Raw genomic sequence first — 12,893 nt, forward strand, 5'->3', positions numbered from 1 at the left:
ACTATCTGACCTGTGTTGATTTGAAACCTCCTTCATAGTTCTCCTGTGAAGACAAAAAGCAGGCAGCTTTGTGTGCTGTCTCACGGTCTTTAAATGCGACTGCGGTCAGGAGAGCGTATGCTGTGGTCTCTACAGTCAGTGCCACTCTAGAGGGAACCAGGTAACCTCGCTGCTCGTTGTTTAGTCGCAGAGTGTCATCATCTCCCCATGCGAGACACTCACCCTCTTTAACTGGTTTAGGCAAGAAGGTAAGAATTTACAAAGATATCATGCAGTGCTCACTAGTGTCATTTGGCACTTTTAGGAAAATATAGCAAGTCCATTAAATAAGGGTATTATCTATTAATTCTGACCTTGAAAGTTTGTAAACTTAAGATCAGAATTTTGTATCAACATTATTATTGTTGCAGGCCTTTTGATGTTAAGAGTGTTTATTTGGTTGCTACAATAGCTACTTAAGGAATAGTTCACATCAATATGAATACCCATTAAAGATACAGATTAGTGAGGTAAATTAAAATATGGTGACACATTGATGACTTTGAATCTTATTGGTTTTGGCATGTGTCATGATGAATGTCACGCAGGAATAATTCACGATGGGCTGTCACATGACACATCATGACACATGCAAAAACCAATGAGATTCTAAGTTATTTGGATTAACTCAATTAAATTGTGGGCAGGATTTCCATCCAATATGAATGTGTACCCCTAACTCATAAAAAACTGCTTTACACCATAAAAATATTTTGAGTTAGTTTAACTCAATTTAAAGTCGCCATGAAACGGAAATAGCAACAGTCTTGTTTTCCCCGTGGTGGCGTATATCCAAGTGAAACGGCTTCTGAGGTGAAAAAAGGGTAGGGCTGGACTTGAATTTATACATTGAGATCTGATTGGATCGTTTGAAGTTGGGTCATGTTGATAATTGCTAATCGCTGCAATCTTTTTGCGGACCCCGCCCACCCGCCATACCATATGACCGGAAGTAAATAGAGATCGTTTCGAGGAGGGGAGGAGATTTGCGTTTTTGATTAAAGATTATGAAGGCAAACTTTAAAGTAAATGACAATACTCAATTAGTTGCCTCAACTCAATTTAGTGTAGTCTGAATAACTCGATTTAGCGTAGTTTGAATAACTCAATTTAGTGTAGTCTGAATAACTAAATTCTGTTATTTTTATATAAAAGTTTTTATATCATACTAATTAGCATAAGCACATGTTAGCATGCTAATAATAATAACATATGATACTTTGGATAACACTTGAATTACTTATTGCTCTTAGTGAGGTATTTTAAATTAATTGAAGACAATTTTAATGTGTCATTTCTAAGAAGGGCTTGAATCGTTTTTCAATGTCTTAACTTTGGATTCTAAGACATTTGAGTCTTAGGTTTGTATTTATCAAAAAATAATGCATACCTGAGAAACATTTATCAGAATAAAGCATTCAACAGCCCTGCGGTATAAGCAGTGTTGGGGGTAATGCATTACAAGTAACGTGCATTATGTAATAATATTACTTTTCTGAAGTAACGAGTAAAGTAATGCATTACTTTTTAAATGTACACATTAATATTTGAGTTACTTTTTTAGTTTGATTAATTTTATTTAGAAAATTATGTACTGAATTAAACAAAACGTAGTCACATTATGCACTCTATGCGTACACGCATGTGTGGGAACAGTTTGAGTCAGAAACGGAGATGGCAGGCCAGAGCTCGACATTTTTGCGATGAAATATTCAATTTCTGAATACGCACAACTGGCGCAACATCATAGAATGTCTCTGAACAGGTTCTCACCCACTTTTGGGGGAAACAAATTAGACTCCCCATACAAAATAGCGGAACAAAGCAACGTTAATACACATCCCGCAGGCGTAAATAACTGAAATCACTCAGATTAAACATGTTGAGTAATTATCTGTCCACCCTGCCTGCCATAGAGCGCGAAAGATACATAATGGTCAATATAATGGTTTTATATTGACCAAATTAAATGTGTTAATGTATCTTTCGCGCTCTATGGCAGGCAGGGTGGACAGATAATTACTCAACATGTTTAATCTGAGTGATTTCATAAGTTATTTACGCCTGCCGGCTGTGTACAAACGTTGCTTTGTTCCGCTATTTTGGAAGTCAATGGGAAGTCTGGTTTGTTTTCCCACAATAAGGGGCGGTGCATTACAGTCAAGCAATAGCAGATATGTTACCTTTACTTGCTAGACTTTTAAGTTTCTCCCAAGCGGAGACTGCACGGGTTTTCTCAGGAAGGCAGGTAGACAAACAGTAGGCTGTAATGGCTAAGGCATAAGGTCTTTTCAGATCATCAACTCGTGTTAACAGAAAGTCAGTGGCACGAGAGATTTTGTTCGTCTAAAAAAAAAACATTAAAAGACACTTAGTTATTATTAAACAAGTATTTTTATTATATATTATTATTACCCCTTACATTTTTTCTCAATAGCAATGAAGCGATCCATTATTCTTACCACATCAGTTGTTTCTTTGTCAAGGAGAAAAGGCAGGGAGCGTTTGAGGGCAATGGTAATGAAAGCTGTCAAAGAGGCATCTTGGTCAACTCCCCCAATGCCACCCTAAAACAAAAACACTGATGATCAGAGCACATTTGATTTTCTTGTCTTTCCTCAGGTTTTTGAAAGGAGAAACTTTAAAGGTGCCAAAGAATGCATTAAAATAAAATGTTAAATTGTTCTCTTCTACATAGAAGGTATGTGGCTTTATGAAGTGCAAAAATTATCCAGAGACAGTTTTACATGTCCATTTACAACCCTGGGATTTGCCTTTAGAATGAATTACTGCCTTATTTGAAAGGGTCATGAATAATAGAGTGGTCAGGGGTGTTCACTGATATGCTCACACAAAAATCGCTGCAAAAGATGCTTTCCAACAGGTGTTTTACCTTTCATTGTAAACTTGTGGACCTAGTTTTCCAGACGCCTCAAACCCGTACATTCTTCCGTTGAGAGCTTGAATAATTAGGTATGTAACGATTCAATCGCGATTCAATCGCGGGTCCCCATTAAAAATGTCTGAAATCGATTCTAAATCGCAAGGCTGCGATTCTTTGTTTTATGCACAGCTTGTGCGTGTACTACGGCATTTGGTCAGTAGGAAGTCCTTATCAATCTAAAATCATTATGAGTCGGAGTCGTTTATAACGTGCATTTAAAAAAGCAACACTCGTTAAGCAAAATCATTCAAAATATTCTTTATTATCATGAAAATACCTGAAACAATTTGAAGAACAGCGTATAAATATTCCTGTGTAGACATTTCCTGGAAAAGTGTTTGCAATGATGCTTCTTGTGTGGTACAAAGGGAGTTTCTGCATGAGAGCGCCCCCTGGCGTTCGGATGTGCCGGGATTTCACCGTAATTCATTAAAATTCATTCATTGAGAAAACGCGCATTTGCACGGTTATACGTTACACCCCTACGAATAATAGACACTCCAGCCCAGTTGGTGGCGATAATCCACCTTTGCCAATTGCAAGAATAGAAACAAAGTTCCCGGCACGGAGTAATACCGTACCTCACAGCACATCTAATACAAGTCAATGGAGTTGGCAAAAACTAAGATATAACTTGTTGGAATGCGTATTTTGCAGCGATTTTTGTGTGATCATATCAGTGAACACCCCTGACCACTCGGTGAGTTTCACGTCTTTATAAAAAGTTTAATGCATTTTAGGAAGGATTGTTCCAGTGCATTATACAACCATTGTAGAGGTGGGAGGTGAAACACAAACACCCGAAAATTCTTGGGGCAGCCGCATATGTCGAAATTTCAGTCAAAACCGTTCTTAAACAATCTAAAAACAGGGCTTTAAGTGTAAAATACCAAACTTGTCCTTCAATGGACGTTTCTGAGTGGTAAGTTTGTGTTTTTCAGTATAGGCCTGCCAAATGTAACTGTAACATAAATAGTAGAACTTTATCCTATAGCATTAACTAGCATATAGCCCTAACTCAGCTGTCACAACTTTGTTTTTAGCATTGTAACAACATTGTAATTAATTTAATGTGTAATTTAACGTTGGGGCGTACATCTCGACTGTAACGTCACAGACGGTGTCATGTTGAGATTGGCTTGTTTTCCAGCAGTCTTTTGCATGCACATGGTTTACAATTGAAGGAGGCAAACAAAAGCGTTTGAGGCTCACGATATGTCATTACCATGAACAGAACTCTTATTATTAATCTATACCTAGGTAAATACAGTTCCCTTTCAATACGGTTCACTTCGTATTGCGTCAGTTAGCTGACGCTATGGGGGAAACTCCTGTTTACTCCGTGACTGAAGCCTATTGGTTAACGTCTGTACAAAGTACAGACCAATGACGTTTGAACCCGCGTGCGGGAGGAACGCCTCCTTATATAAGCGCGGTTCAATCGTCAGGAGCTCATTATTTTCTCCTTCAGCGCGAACCTCTCGCTGCTCCGAAGAAAAAGAAGAAGCCTTACCTCGCCGTTGACAAAAGCCCTGCAGCGGAGTCCAGGCCTAGCGTCTTCCCCTGCCGCTTTCCGGCCGAGAACCGAAGATAGCCTTCGCTTGCCGTGGTACGAGCCCTGTGCAGCGGACACACGCCTGACGAGGTCTCCCCTGCGGCCGCCCGGTAAGATCAATATTTTTAATATAAAGCTATAAGCTAAAAGAGCAGGCGCTGTTGTAATAGCGTCCAGCACAGCGGCTCGGTGAGCCTGACTGCTATGAATTTCCTCCGAGCGCGTTACCGGTCTGGCACCTCCCACGCCGGGACCGCGCTTATGCTTTGGTTGTCTTATCCATGTTTCGTGCTCCCCCTGCTGTTCCTCTCTCGCCGGGATGAACACACGGCGAGCCATGAGACTAGATGGATGCATAGACAAGCACACACGGACTAACCCCCCCTGTGTTCTGTCACACCGCAACCGTTCATGCTTACAGAGTCCCTTCGCTCCTCTCACATTCAGTGGCGAGATCTCTGGCACATATATTAATCCCCCGAGTGCATCGGGTGATACCGTCACGACGCATGGCTGTTCTGTCTGTGTTGCTGCTCCCCTCTGCCGTTCCTCTCTTGTTGAGATGAACAAGCGGGGAACCGTAGACCTGGATAGATGCATACGACAAGCAAACACGGGCGGTCTGCCCCTGTCTCTGTCATAGCACAGCCACTCGTGCTCCACGCTCGCGGAGTCCCTCGCTCCTTTCCCCACAGTGGTGAGGTCTCTTAACGGCTTAGCTAGCACGCGGTATTACGGCTCGCTGCCTCTAAATGCAGCTGTCCAGTGTTGAACGATTAAAGAGCATCATGCCCCTCCCCTCCTGGAGCGGCGCGATCTCATTCGTCTGCTCGATAAGGCGGACACGCCTCTATTGGAGCGCTAAAACACTTATTATAGAGCTTTACTGGCCTGAGCTGATCTCACTTCAGATAGCTCATTCTTCGTCTGCCTGGTAATTTCTCTCTGGTTTAGACGGAATCAGAGGCAGAACGAATTTGTTTATAATATACTGAGGCCCGAATACCTCCCTTTATTCAGTCCCGTCCTATATCAGTGCGCTGAATATTGGTACATTCTTATATATATACCCGGTTTTTCTGCCCTTTTAATAAACGGCAAAACCGCGGGCCTCACGGCAGACTTCCTCTCTGCGATGGGTTCAGTCTGACATTAAACCACCTAGACATACTACCCTGCTCCGTGAGCCGTTCGGTCACCGTCACTACTGAGGCTTGTGCACCTGAACGGCTGAGCTCTGGTCTCCGCAGCACAGCTGCATCAACAGAGAACGAAACTGTCTGGGAGAAAAGGGGTTATGTCGCGCCTCGGCTGGACTGCCCTGAAATGTTTTCTGTGTGCTGTTTATCCAAACATACTGTGTAATACTGTCGGCTATGCAACCTCATTATAGTGGCGAACGGTATTTAATTCCTCTAAAAAGAGTAATTTCCGTGCTTACTATACTGTGTATTGACACCCACGGTTGTACGGTGTCTCTAAACACTTTATCGCCTTACTGACAAGCAATCAGTAATACGCACACACGGCCCGCTGTCCATAATTCTATCGACACTAGCCGAAAAAACCCCGGTTTGGCCATATACTGTGTATTGACACCCCACGACTGTACGGTGTCTCTAACACCTTTCTGCCAAATTCGCTCGCAGCCCACCTCAGTTTCTCCGCTACGATGCTGATGGCGCAAACGAGCACGGTCTTACGGCTGTTATTCTCTCTTCCTAGAGGAAGGACAGCCTCAGACTTTTGCATGGCTCCAAGCGTTTGAATCGCGCCCTCTCCGGACGGCCACTCAAAGGCTTACAGCCAAGCGGTTTATGACGTTTTTCGGCCATATAGCTGATTTATATTAGCGGATCCGAAGACGCTCACACCTCCGCTCCAATACTCGGAGATATTAAGGGTAATATCAACCTCAAGTGAGCTTGCTACCCGCCACAATAAGTTTCAAAGCTTAAAGCGCGCGCACAGTCAGACGCGCGCGGCATCTCGTTTAAGACGGGCACACGTACCCCTCTAACGAGCCTCAGAAAGCTGAATATCGTGGCATTCTGTTCATAAGTCCACTTCAGTTTGACTAAGCAAAGGTCCCGCCCCGAGCTGACGGCCGGGAAGCTTGCTTAAGTTACACACGGCTGCATGAAGTGCTGTCATTTCGAGCTAGCCCAGCATTTGCTGTGGGTTGAACACGCTTTACGACGGCAATCAGCCTTCGGCGCGTGGAACGCCGTTTGTCTCATATAAATCACCTTGTACTGTGAATACGGTACATTAAGAGGATGATTTAGCACTGCAGCACTCTCGACCGTGTTATTGTAATAATGCGGTCGGGCAATCTACGGTGGTTTCATTATTTACCGAACCAGACTGAGATCTCGCCCCCTGAACAAGCTGACGAGTCATCTCCTTTATAAACTCATTGCATCGCTTTATAAGCTATGTTCAATCAGAGTGATACGCATCTCATGCTTAAACTACCAATATCAACCCATTACGATGGGCGTGCGGAGATGGCATCCTTGGGACACGACCTACATTACGTGCCTTATGACACATTGACACAAGCTGCTAGGACCCCTTTCACGAGGCGTCCTTATGCAAAGTCTGATCCATTCTGTCTAGTGACATTTGAAAGTCAAAACCCCCCGCGAATCGTTGGTGGAACACTTTTCTCCTCACTACAGAGGCACGGCGGCTCTCTCCCCTACCTATATCTATGTGGCCGTGATAACAGCGAACCACGCTTTTACGACCGACCATTCATTTAATTCACAAGCCTGTCATCTCTCAGATGCGGACGGCGGCGGTAACAGCGAACCATGCTTTTACGGCTGGCCATTCACTTTATTCATAAGCCTGTCATTTCTCAGATGCGGAGGGTGCCCGAGGCACAGCGCTCTGGAACTGTCCAAGGTCCTGTATGACACATACGTCTGACGTACATCAGACGATCAGCTGTTCATCTGCGTCACAGATCACTCACTAGAGCACCTGTCAATACAGGCTATTTATGGATCGTTGACGTTATCACCTCCCGTGACAATTATGCTCACTTGTCTTAGAGCATGGGCATGGTCTTAGAGGTTTCTCATTTGACAATTGTGACACGGCCAGCTGGTCCCCGCCGTCCACGTTGTCAGTTTACAGCTTCGACATCCCTGCTTCGCGCACTACTGAGGTTTGTTGCATTAAAGGTGCGCCCATTAGCTCACCTGTATGCACGATATGGTTTTTAATTATATGCGTCCACCGTGCGCTTAGAGAAGCTCACATGTACACGCTATAACATTTTGGTATACAATAAGATGCGCTTGGGAAAGCTCACCTGTATACACAGCTGTGTTATGCTTTGTGACACATACATTGTTGTTCATCTGTGTACGTTCACGGTGCGTTGGGTGCCCACCGTTACGTTCATCAATCATATCTGTACACATTCACGGCGCGTTCTGTGCACTGATTTATCTATACGCATTCACGGTGCACTGAAGAGTTCACCCGTGTGCGCACAATTTATTATCAGAACACATGACGGCGCGCTCGAGAATCTTGCCGGCCTGTGCATTATAACACTCTGATTCATCTATATGCATTCACGATGTATTCAAGTGTTCACCTGTGCCCGTGCAATTTATAGTCAATACACATTTACGGCGCGCTTGGAAAGCTCACCGATCTGTGCACTATAATACTACCTATATGCATCCCGATGCGCTCGAGGGTGCACCTGGGTTCACACTATTGTGGTATCTGTATAATCCCACGCTACGAACCGTTCTGCCGCATATTATAGTCAGATCGGCCGTTCGTGAGCTTCGCAGATCACTCACTACGTATGTCTGTTGCTAACAGTGGTTATTTAGATGGATCGTTGAAACCATCGCACTGGCTCACGCCCCTATGAGCTATGTCCTATATAGAGCCCACTCTGTGCGAGTTTGGCTTCTTCATGAACTTGGTCTACAGGGGTATCTATATCTATATTTGATTTCTGCTACGCGGCCGGCTGGTCTTCGCCGTCTACGTTGTCAGATTGTACAGCTTAGACGTCCCTGCCCTACGAGCGCAGGTTCTCTCGGCTCAATCATGCACGCTCATGCGTTTTATGTGTACACCACGGTGCGCTCAGCGAGCTCACCAACGTGACTCTGAATTTACTTATCTCGCACAGCCGCGGCGCGCTCGGTACCTCGCCGTCTTGTGCTATGTTATGTGTCCCCGGTGCGTTTAAAACCCCACCGTGTGCGCGTCAACAATTTATATGGTGCTTACACATTTGCTTTTAAAGCTGTGAATATGCCGGGTATAGGGCCACACGCAGTGTCTCTCCGGTAAGGCACTTCAGTACGTTGTGTATGCACGGCGTGATGGGATTACGTTCCCCCATAGCGTCAGCTAACTGACGCAATGCGAAGTGAACCGTATTGAAAGGGAACGCTTAGGTTACTCACGTAACCCCGGTTCCCTGAAATAACGGGAACGAAGCATTGCGTCTCTTGCCGTGCTACAAACGTCTACGCAGCGAGTGTTATTCGGCTGCGCGCTTCAGTCGAATAATAATGAGCTCCTGACGATTGAACCGCGCTTATATAAGGACGCGTTCCTCCCGCGCGCGGGTTCAAACGTCATTGGTCTGTACTTTGTACAGACGTTAACCAATAGGCTTCAGTCACGGAGTAAACAGGAGTTTCCCCCATAGCGTCAGCTAACTGACGCAATGCTTCGTTCCCGTTATTTCAGGGAACCGGGGTTACGTGAGTAACCTAAGCGTTTTATATTCTATGGTAACTTTAAATAAAAAAATGTAAAATATACCTGCATTTCCCGATGAATAACTGGATTGGGGTCAGTAAAGGAGCCATCCGGATTCTGTGTCTTAATTAGATAATTGACTGCTTCCTGGATGTCCCTGTTTGAAATGTCCTTTTCCGCTGTTCCTTGCTGTTCTTTGGTTTCTATCTGTCGATCAGCCACGAGAGACAACACTTTGACCACCAGTGCGGTCAACCTGCGTAAGAACAGAGAGTAAGGAAATCAGAAACAGTCTGGGGTCGAATGCTGCAATGCTTTGCACACAACAAGCTATGTTTGACCTGACATATTTGTGAATACAGATTAAATTACCAGGTACTTGACGGATAGTTTGTCCAAGCTCCGTATGAGCCGTCAGGCTTTTTGAATGTTAAAATCCTTTCATAACCTGCCAGAAAAAAACATAGCCACAACTTTTAAACTATTATTTAACTTTGCTAGTTGCTTCCCCACCATATTCTGTATCTATCTCTCTCTCTCTGTTCATTGTAGATAGATTGCTTTTTATACCGCATTAAACAGAAGTAACTGCAGTTGCTTGCCAATCAATTCTGATTGTTATGTACCTTACCATTAATATAAAAGTGTTAGCCATAGTTTACATAAGAACATCCCTCTAAAGTAAACTGTTATGTTGACAACATGACTAAACAATTTGACTGTCTTATCCGTACACAATTACTTGTCATTTTGATGCCACTGACATGTTCATTGACACAGATATTTACTTTTGAGAGATGAACTAAGGATTTTGAGTAAGAGACTGGCTTTTGCAGGTTATACATGGTGTTTTGCTATTTGTACAAATTGTTTTGAGAAATGCACTTATTGTTTTGCAAATGTCGAGGATGATTTGAGAAATGTACCAAATAAGCCACTGAGAAAAACTGTAATAACTGCCTGAAACATGGCCTCCTAGTGGTGCGACTTTCCTAACTTCTTTGACTTCTTTGCTCAAACACTACACCTTTTTCAATGAAATCCAGTGCTTTGTCTCTAAACCCTGCTTCCAGATGAATCCAGCCGTTACTTTTGTCCAGGTAACGGATTGACAAAGCAGTCGGAGACATCCTGATCATAGTCTGCTCTCCACAACCTTGAGGTTCCATGATCAAATTTTCAACTTTAGATGGTGAAAGTAGCTGAACAGCAGTGGTCTTTCTAAATCCATCTTCTGCAATCAAAAAATTGAATGTTTGTTGCATTTTATATTGCGATTTATTTTAAAGATAAAGTCATTGTTATTGTGTCCGGCATGTTGAACCTTCTAACTTGACAAACAGGTTGACATCTGTTTCAGGGACTGTGTTGTTTGGAAAAACTCCATTGATCGAGATGTACTGATCACGTCTACCTGATGTGCACAGTAAAATACATTTGTAAACTGTACATGTTAAATATATATTTATATCTGAGCTGTAAATGTGTAGTTTATCAGAGCTTGTATTAATATGTGTGCATGTACTGTATTTGTGAAAAATGACAGCACACAATCTCACCATTCAGATTTAAAACATAAGACTGCTCATTTCTTATTTCAACTCCTTCATTCTGAAAAGATGGAGACAGTCAGATGATGAATATGAGACTAAAATCACTACACCTGTTACAAACTGCTGCATGCAACATAAATATGTTTTAAAATGCTATCATAACTTACCTTGACTAAGAGCATTTTTTGAATGGCATCCACTGCTGAATTACTTTCAGTTTCATAAAGTTCAATAATGATTGGGATTTCGCCTGTTTTCATGGGAATAGCAGAGAAAGTCACAGTCTGAGAGGACCCTGGTTCCAGGTTAATGGTGACATAGGATGACGTCCCAGGTGAGCAAAGACCATCTGCTTGCTTCATGCGAACAACAAGCTGAAAGTAAATAAAGATTGAATAATTCAATATTGCATAACATAATACATTACATTTTAACACGTCAAGTAAATACATTTAAGCATCATATTAAAGATTTGTGCACTTTCTTTCTAAAATCAACTTTAAATGGTAAAACAAACTGTATGTGTAGATTGGTACACACCCAACAGGCCTACAATTCATCAAACGTACATGATACAACATTTTAGAAGAGAATTCACACAAAAAAAATCTGTTGCACATGTTTTTTGTGTTAAGCAGTGACTACTAAAAAATTAGGCCTGTCAAAAAGTTAATCGCATACAAAATAAAAGTTTGTTTTTGCATAATATATGTGTGCATTTAGATTTTGATATATTTTATTTTATATATAAATATAAAAAATATGTACATAAATAATATGTTTCTTAAATTTCTATGTGTGTGTTTATTTATTTACACGCAAATAGATTATGTAAACACAAACTTTTATTTTGTATGCGATTAATCACGATTAATCTTTTGACAGCCCTAAAAAATGTATTTAAATGCAAATGGTGCATGGCAAAAACCCCATGGATGATGCAGTATGTCTTTAAGCTGTTGTGCTGAAATACCAAAACCAAATTCTGAAAGAAAAACGCCATTAAACAAACCTCAAAGTCCAACGTGCCATAATTAAAGATCACCACAACTATAGCCAGCTGTTCAAAACGTTTTACAGAATAGGGAAGCCTCAAGGACAGAAACAGTGGCTTAAATACACGAAGATCAAGAGGCTCTGCCACACAGATACCTGTAAGCAATGAAAGCAAGAAGAAACATTAGAGCTCTTTGGTGGATTGATATTAAATGTGATAACATTGAAAAGAAGATTACCATGTGATTGAGATGAACTGACAGCCTGGATCTCCCAAGTCGTGATCGAGTCTGGTAAATAGATTTTCTGTCTGTAAGAAAGTAAAATCATTCAATGAAATCATTTTACAAGATATTTGAAAACCCTAAACCTGTTACAAAAGTAATTCAAAAGAGACACACTTATAATTTACTACACAGCAAAATCAGCAGTGTTAAATTTTCAGGGATGGTGTTAAATACACAGTGTTGATGCTGTTTTAACACTATCTAGTAATAAAATAACACTGCCATTGCTAGGCCAGTGTTATATTCACGACAGTGTCAGTGTAAAACAAGGGTGTTATCAGATTTCACTCTGAGCGGTGTAAATCAAGCCACGCCTCCACTAAACATTTCCTGTCAGGGATTTTACCGCCATTTTCTTTCACAGGAGGACTGAAGAGATTAGGTAAATCAGTCTCATAATATTCACATGGTTTAGCTAAATTAAACTGTTATTTCTCTGTCTGACTCTACGCAGCCATATGCCAAAAAACCTAAATAAGATATTTTTCCCATTTAATTTCCCCTTTGTTCGTTATTTGGTTCAGTTTAATCAGAGCTACCTTGTGTTACGTTGTTCCCTTGTTAGTTTAGTATAAAGTTAAACTGCTAGCTAAAAGTTTAAAACCAAGAAGGATAATATTAACACAGGGCTCTCAAGTCTCACGCATTCACCGTGAGAATCACGCATTTCAGTCAGTTCACACGCTCACACGCCACACCTTGTATTTCTCACGCTGAAAAAATAAGAAAACTTTTCCCACTCTATACAATTAATGAACGAGGCACAG

General features: G+C 41.9%; 1 protein-coding gene across 1 annotated transcript in view; it reads right to left on the bottom strand.

Annotated features, from left to right (window-relative positions):
* Nucleotides 1-12,893, bottom strand: part of c4b (complement C4B (Chido/Rodgers blood group)) — a 47,111-nt gene that overhangs the window by 5,472 nt on the left and 28,746 nt on the right. Inside the window, exons 19-29 of the mRNA XM_065261290.2 lie at nucleotides 12,079-12,149; nucleotides 11,856-11,995; nucleotides 11,011-11,217; nucleotides 10,850-10,901; nucleotides 10,615-10,704; nucleotides 10,318-10,524; nucleotides 9,663-9,738; nucleotides 9,354-9,546; nucleotides 2,502-2,606; nucleotides 2,223-2,385; nucleotides 11-231 (exon numbers count right to left, since the gene is read on the bottom strand). Coding sequence (XP_065117362.1) covers nucleotides 11-231; nucleotides 2,223-2,385; nucleotides 2,502-2,606; nucleotides 9,354-9,546; nucleotides 9,663-9,738; nucleotides 10,318-10,524; nucleotides 10,615-10,704; nucleotides 10,850-10,901; nucleotides 11,011-11,217; nucleotides 11,856-11,995; nucleotides 12,079-12,149 — 1,525 coding nt within the window. The remainder of the gene's footprint in view (nucleotides 1-10; nucleotides 232-2,222; nucleotides 2,386-2,501; nucleotides 2,607-9,353; nucleotides 9,547-9,662; nucleotides 9,739-10,317; nucleotides 10,525-10,614; nucleotides 10,705-10,849; nucleotides 10,902-11,010; nucleotides 11,218-11,855; nucleotides 11,996-12,078; nucleotides 12,150-12,893) is intronic.

Source organism: Paramisgurnus dabryanus, chromosome 13 (genome assembly GCF_030506205.2).
Source record: "Paramisgurnus dabryanus chromosome 13, PD_genome_1.1, whole genome shotgun sequence".
Taxonomy (NCBI): Eukaryota; Metazoa; Chordata; class Actinopteri; order Cypriniformes; family Cobitidae; genus Paramisgurnus; species Paramisgurnus dabryanus.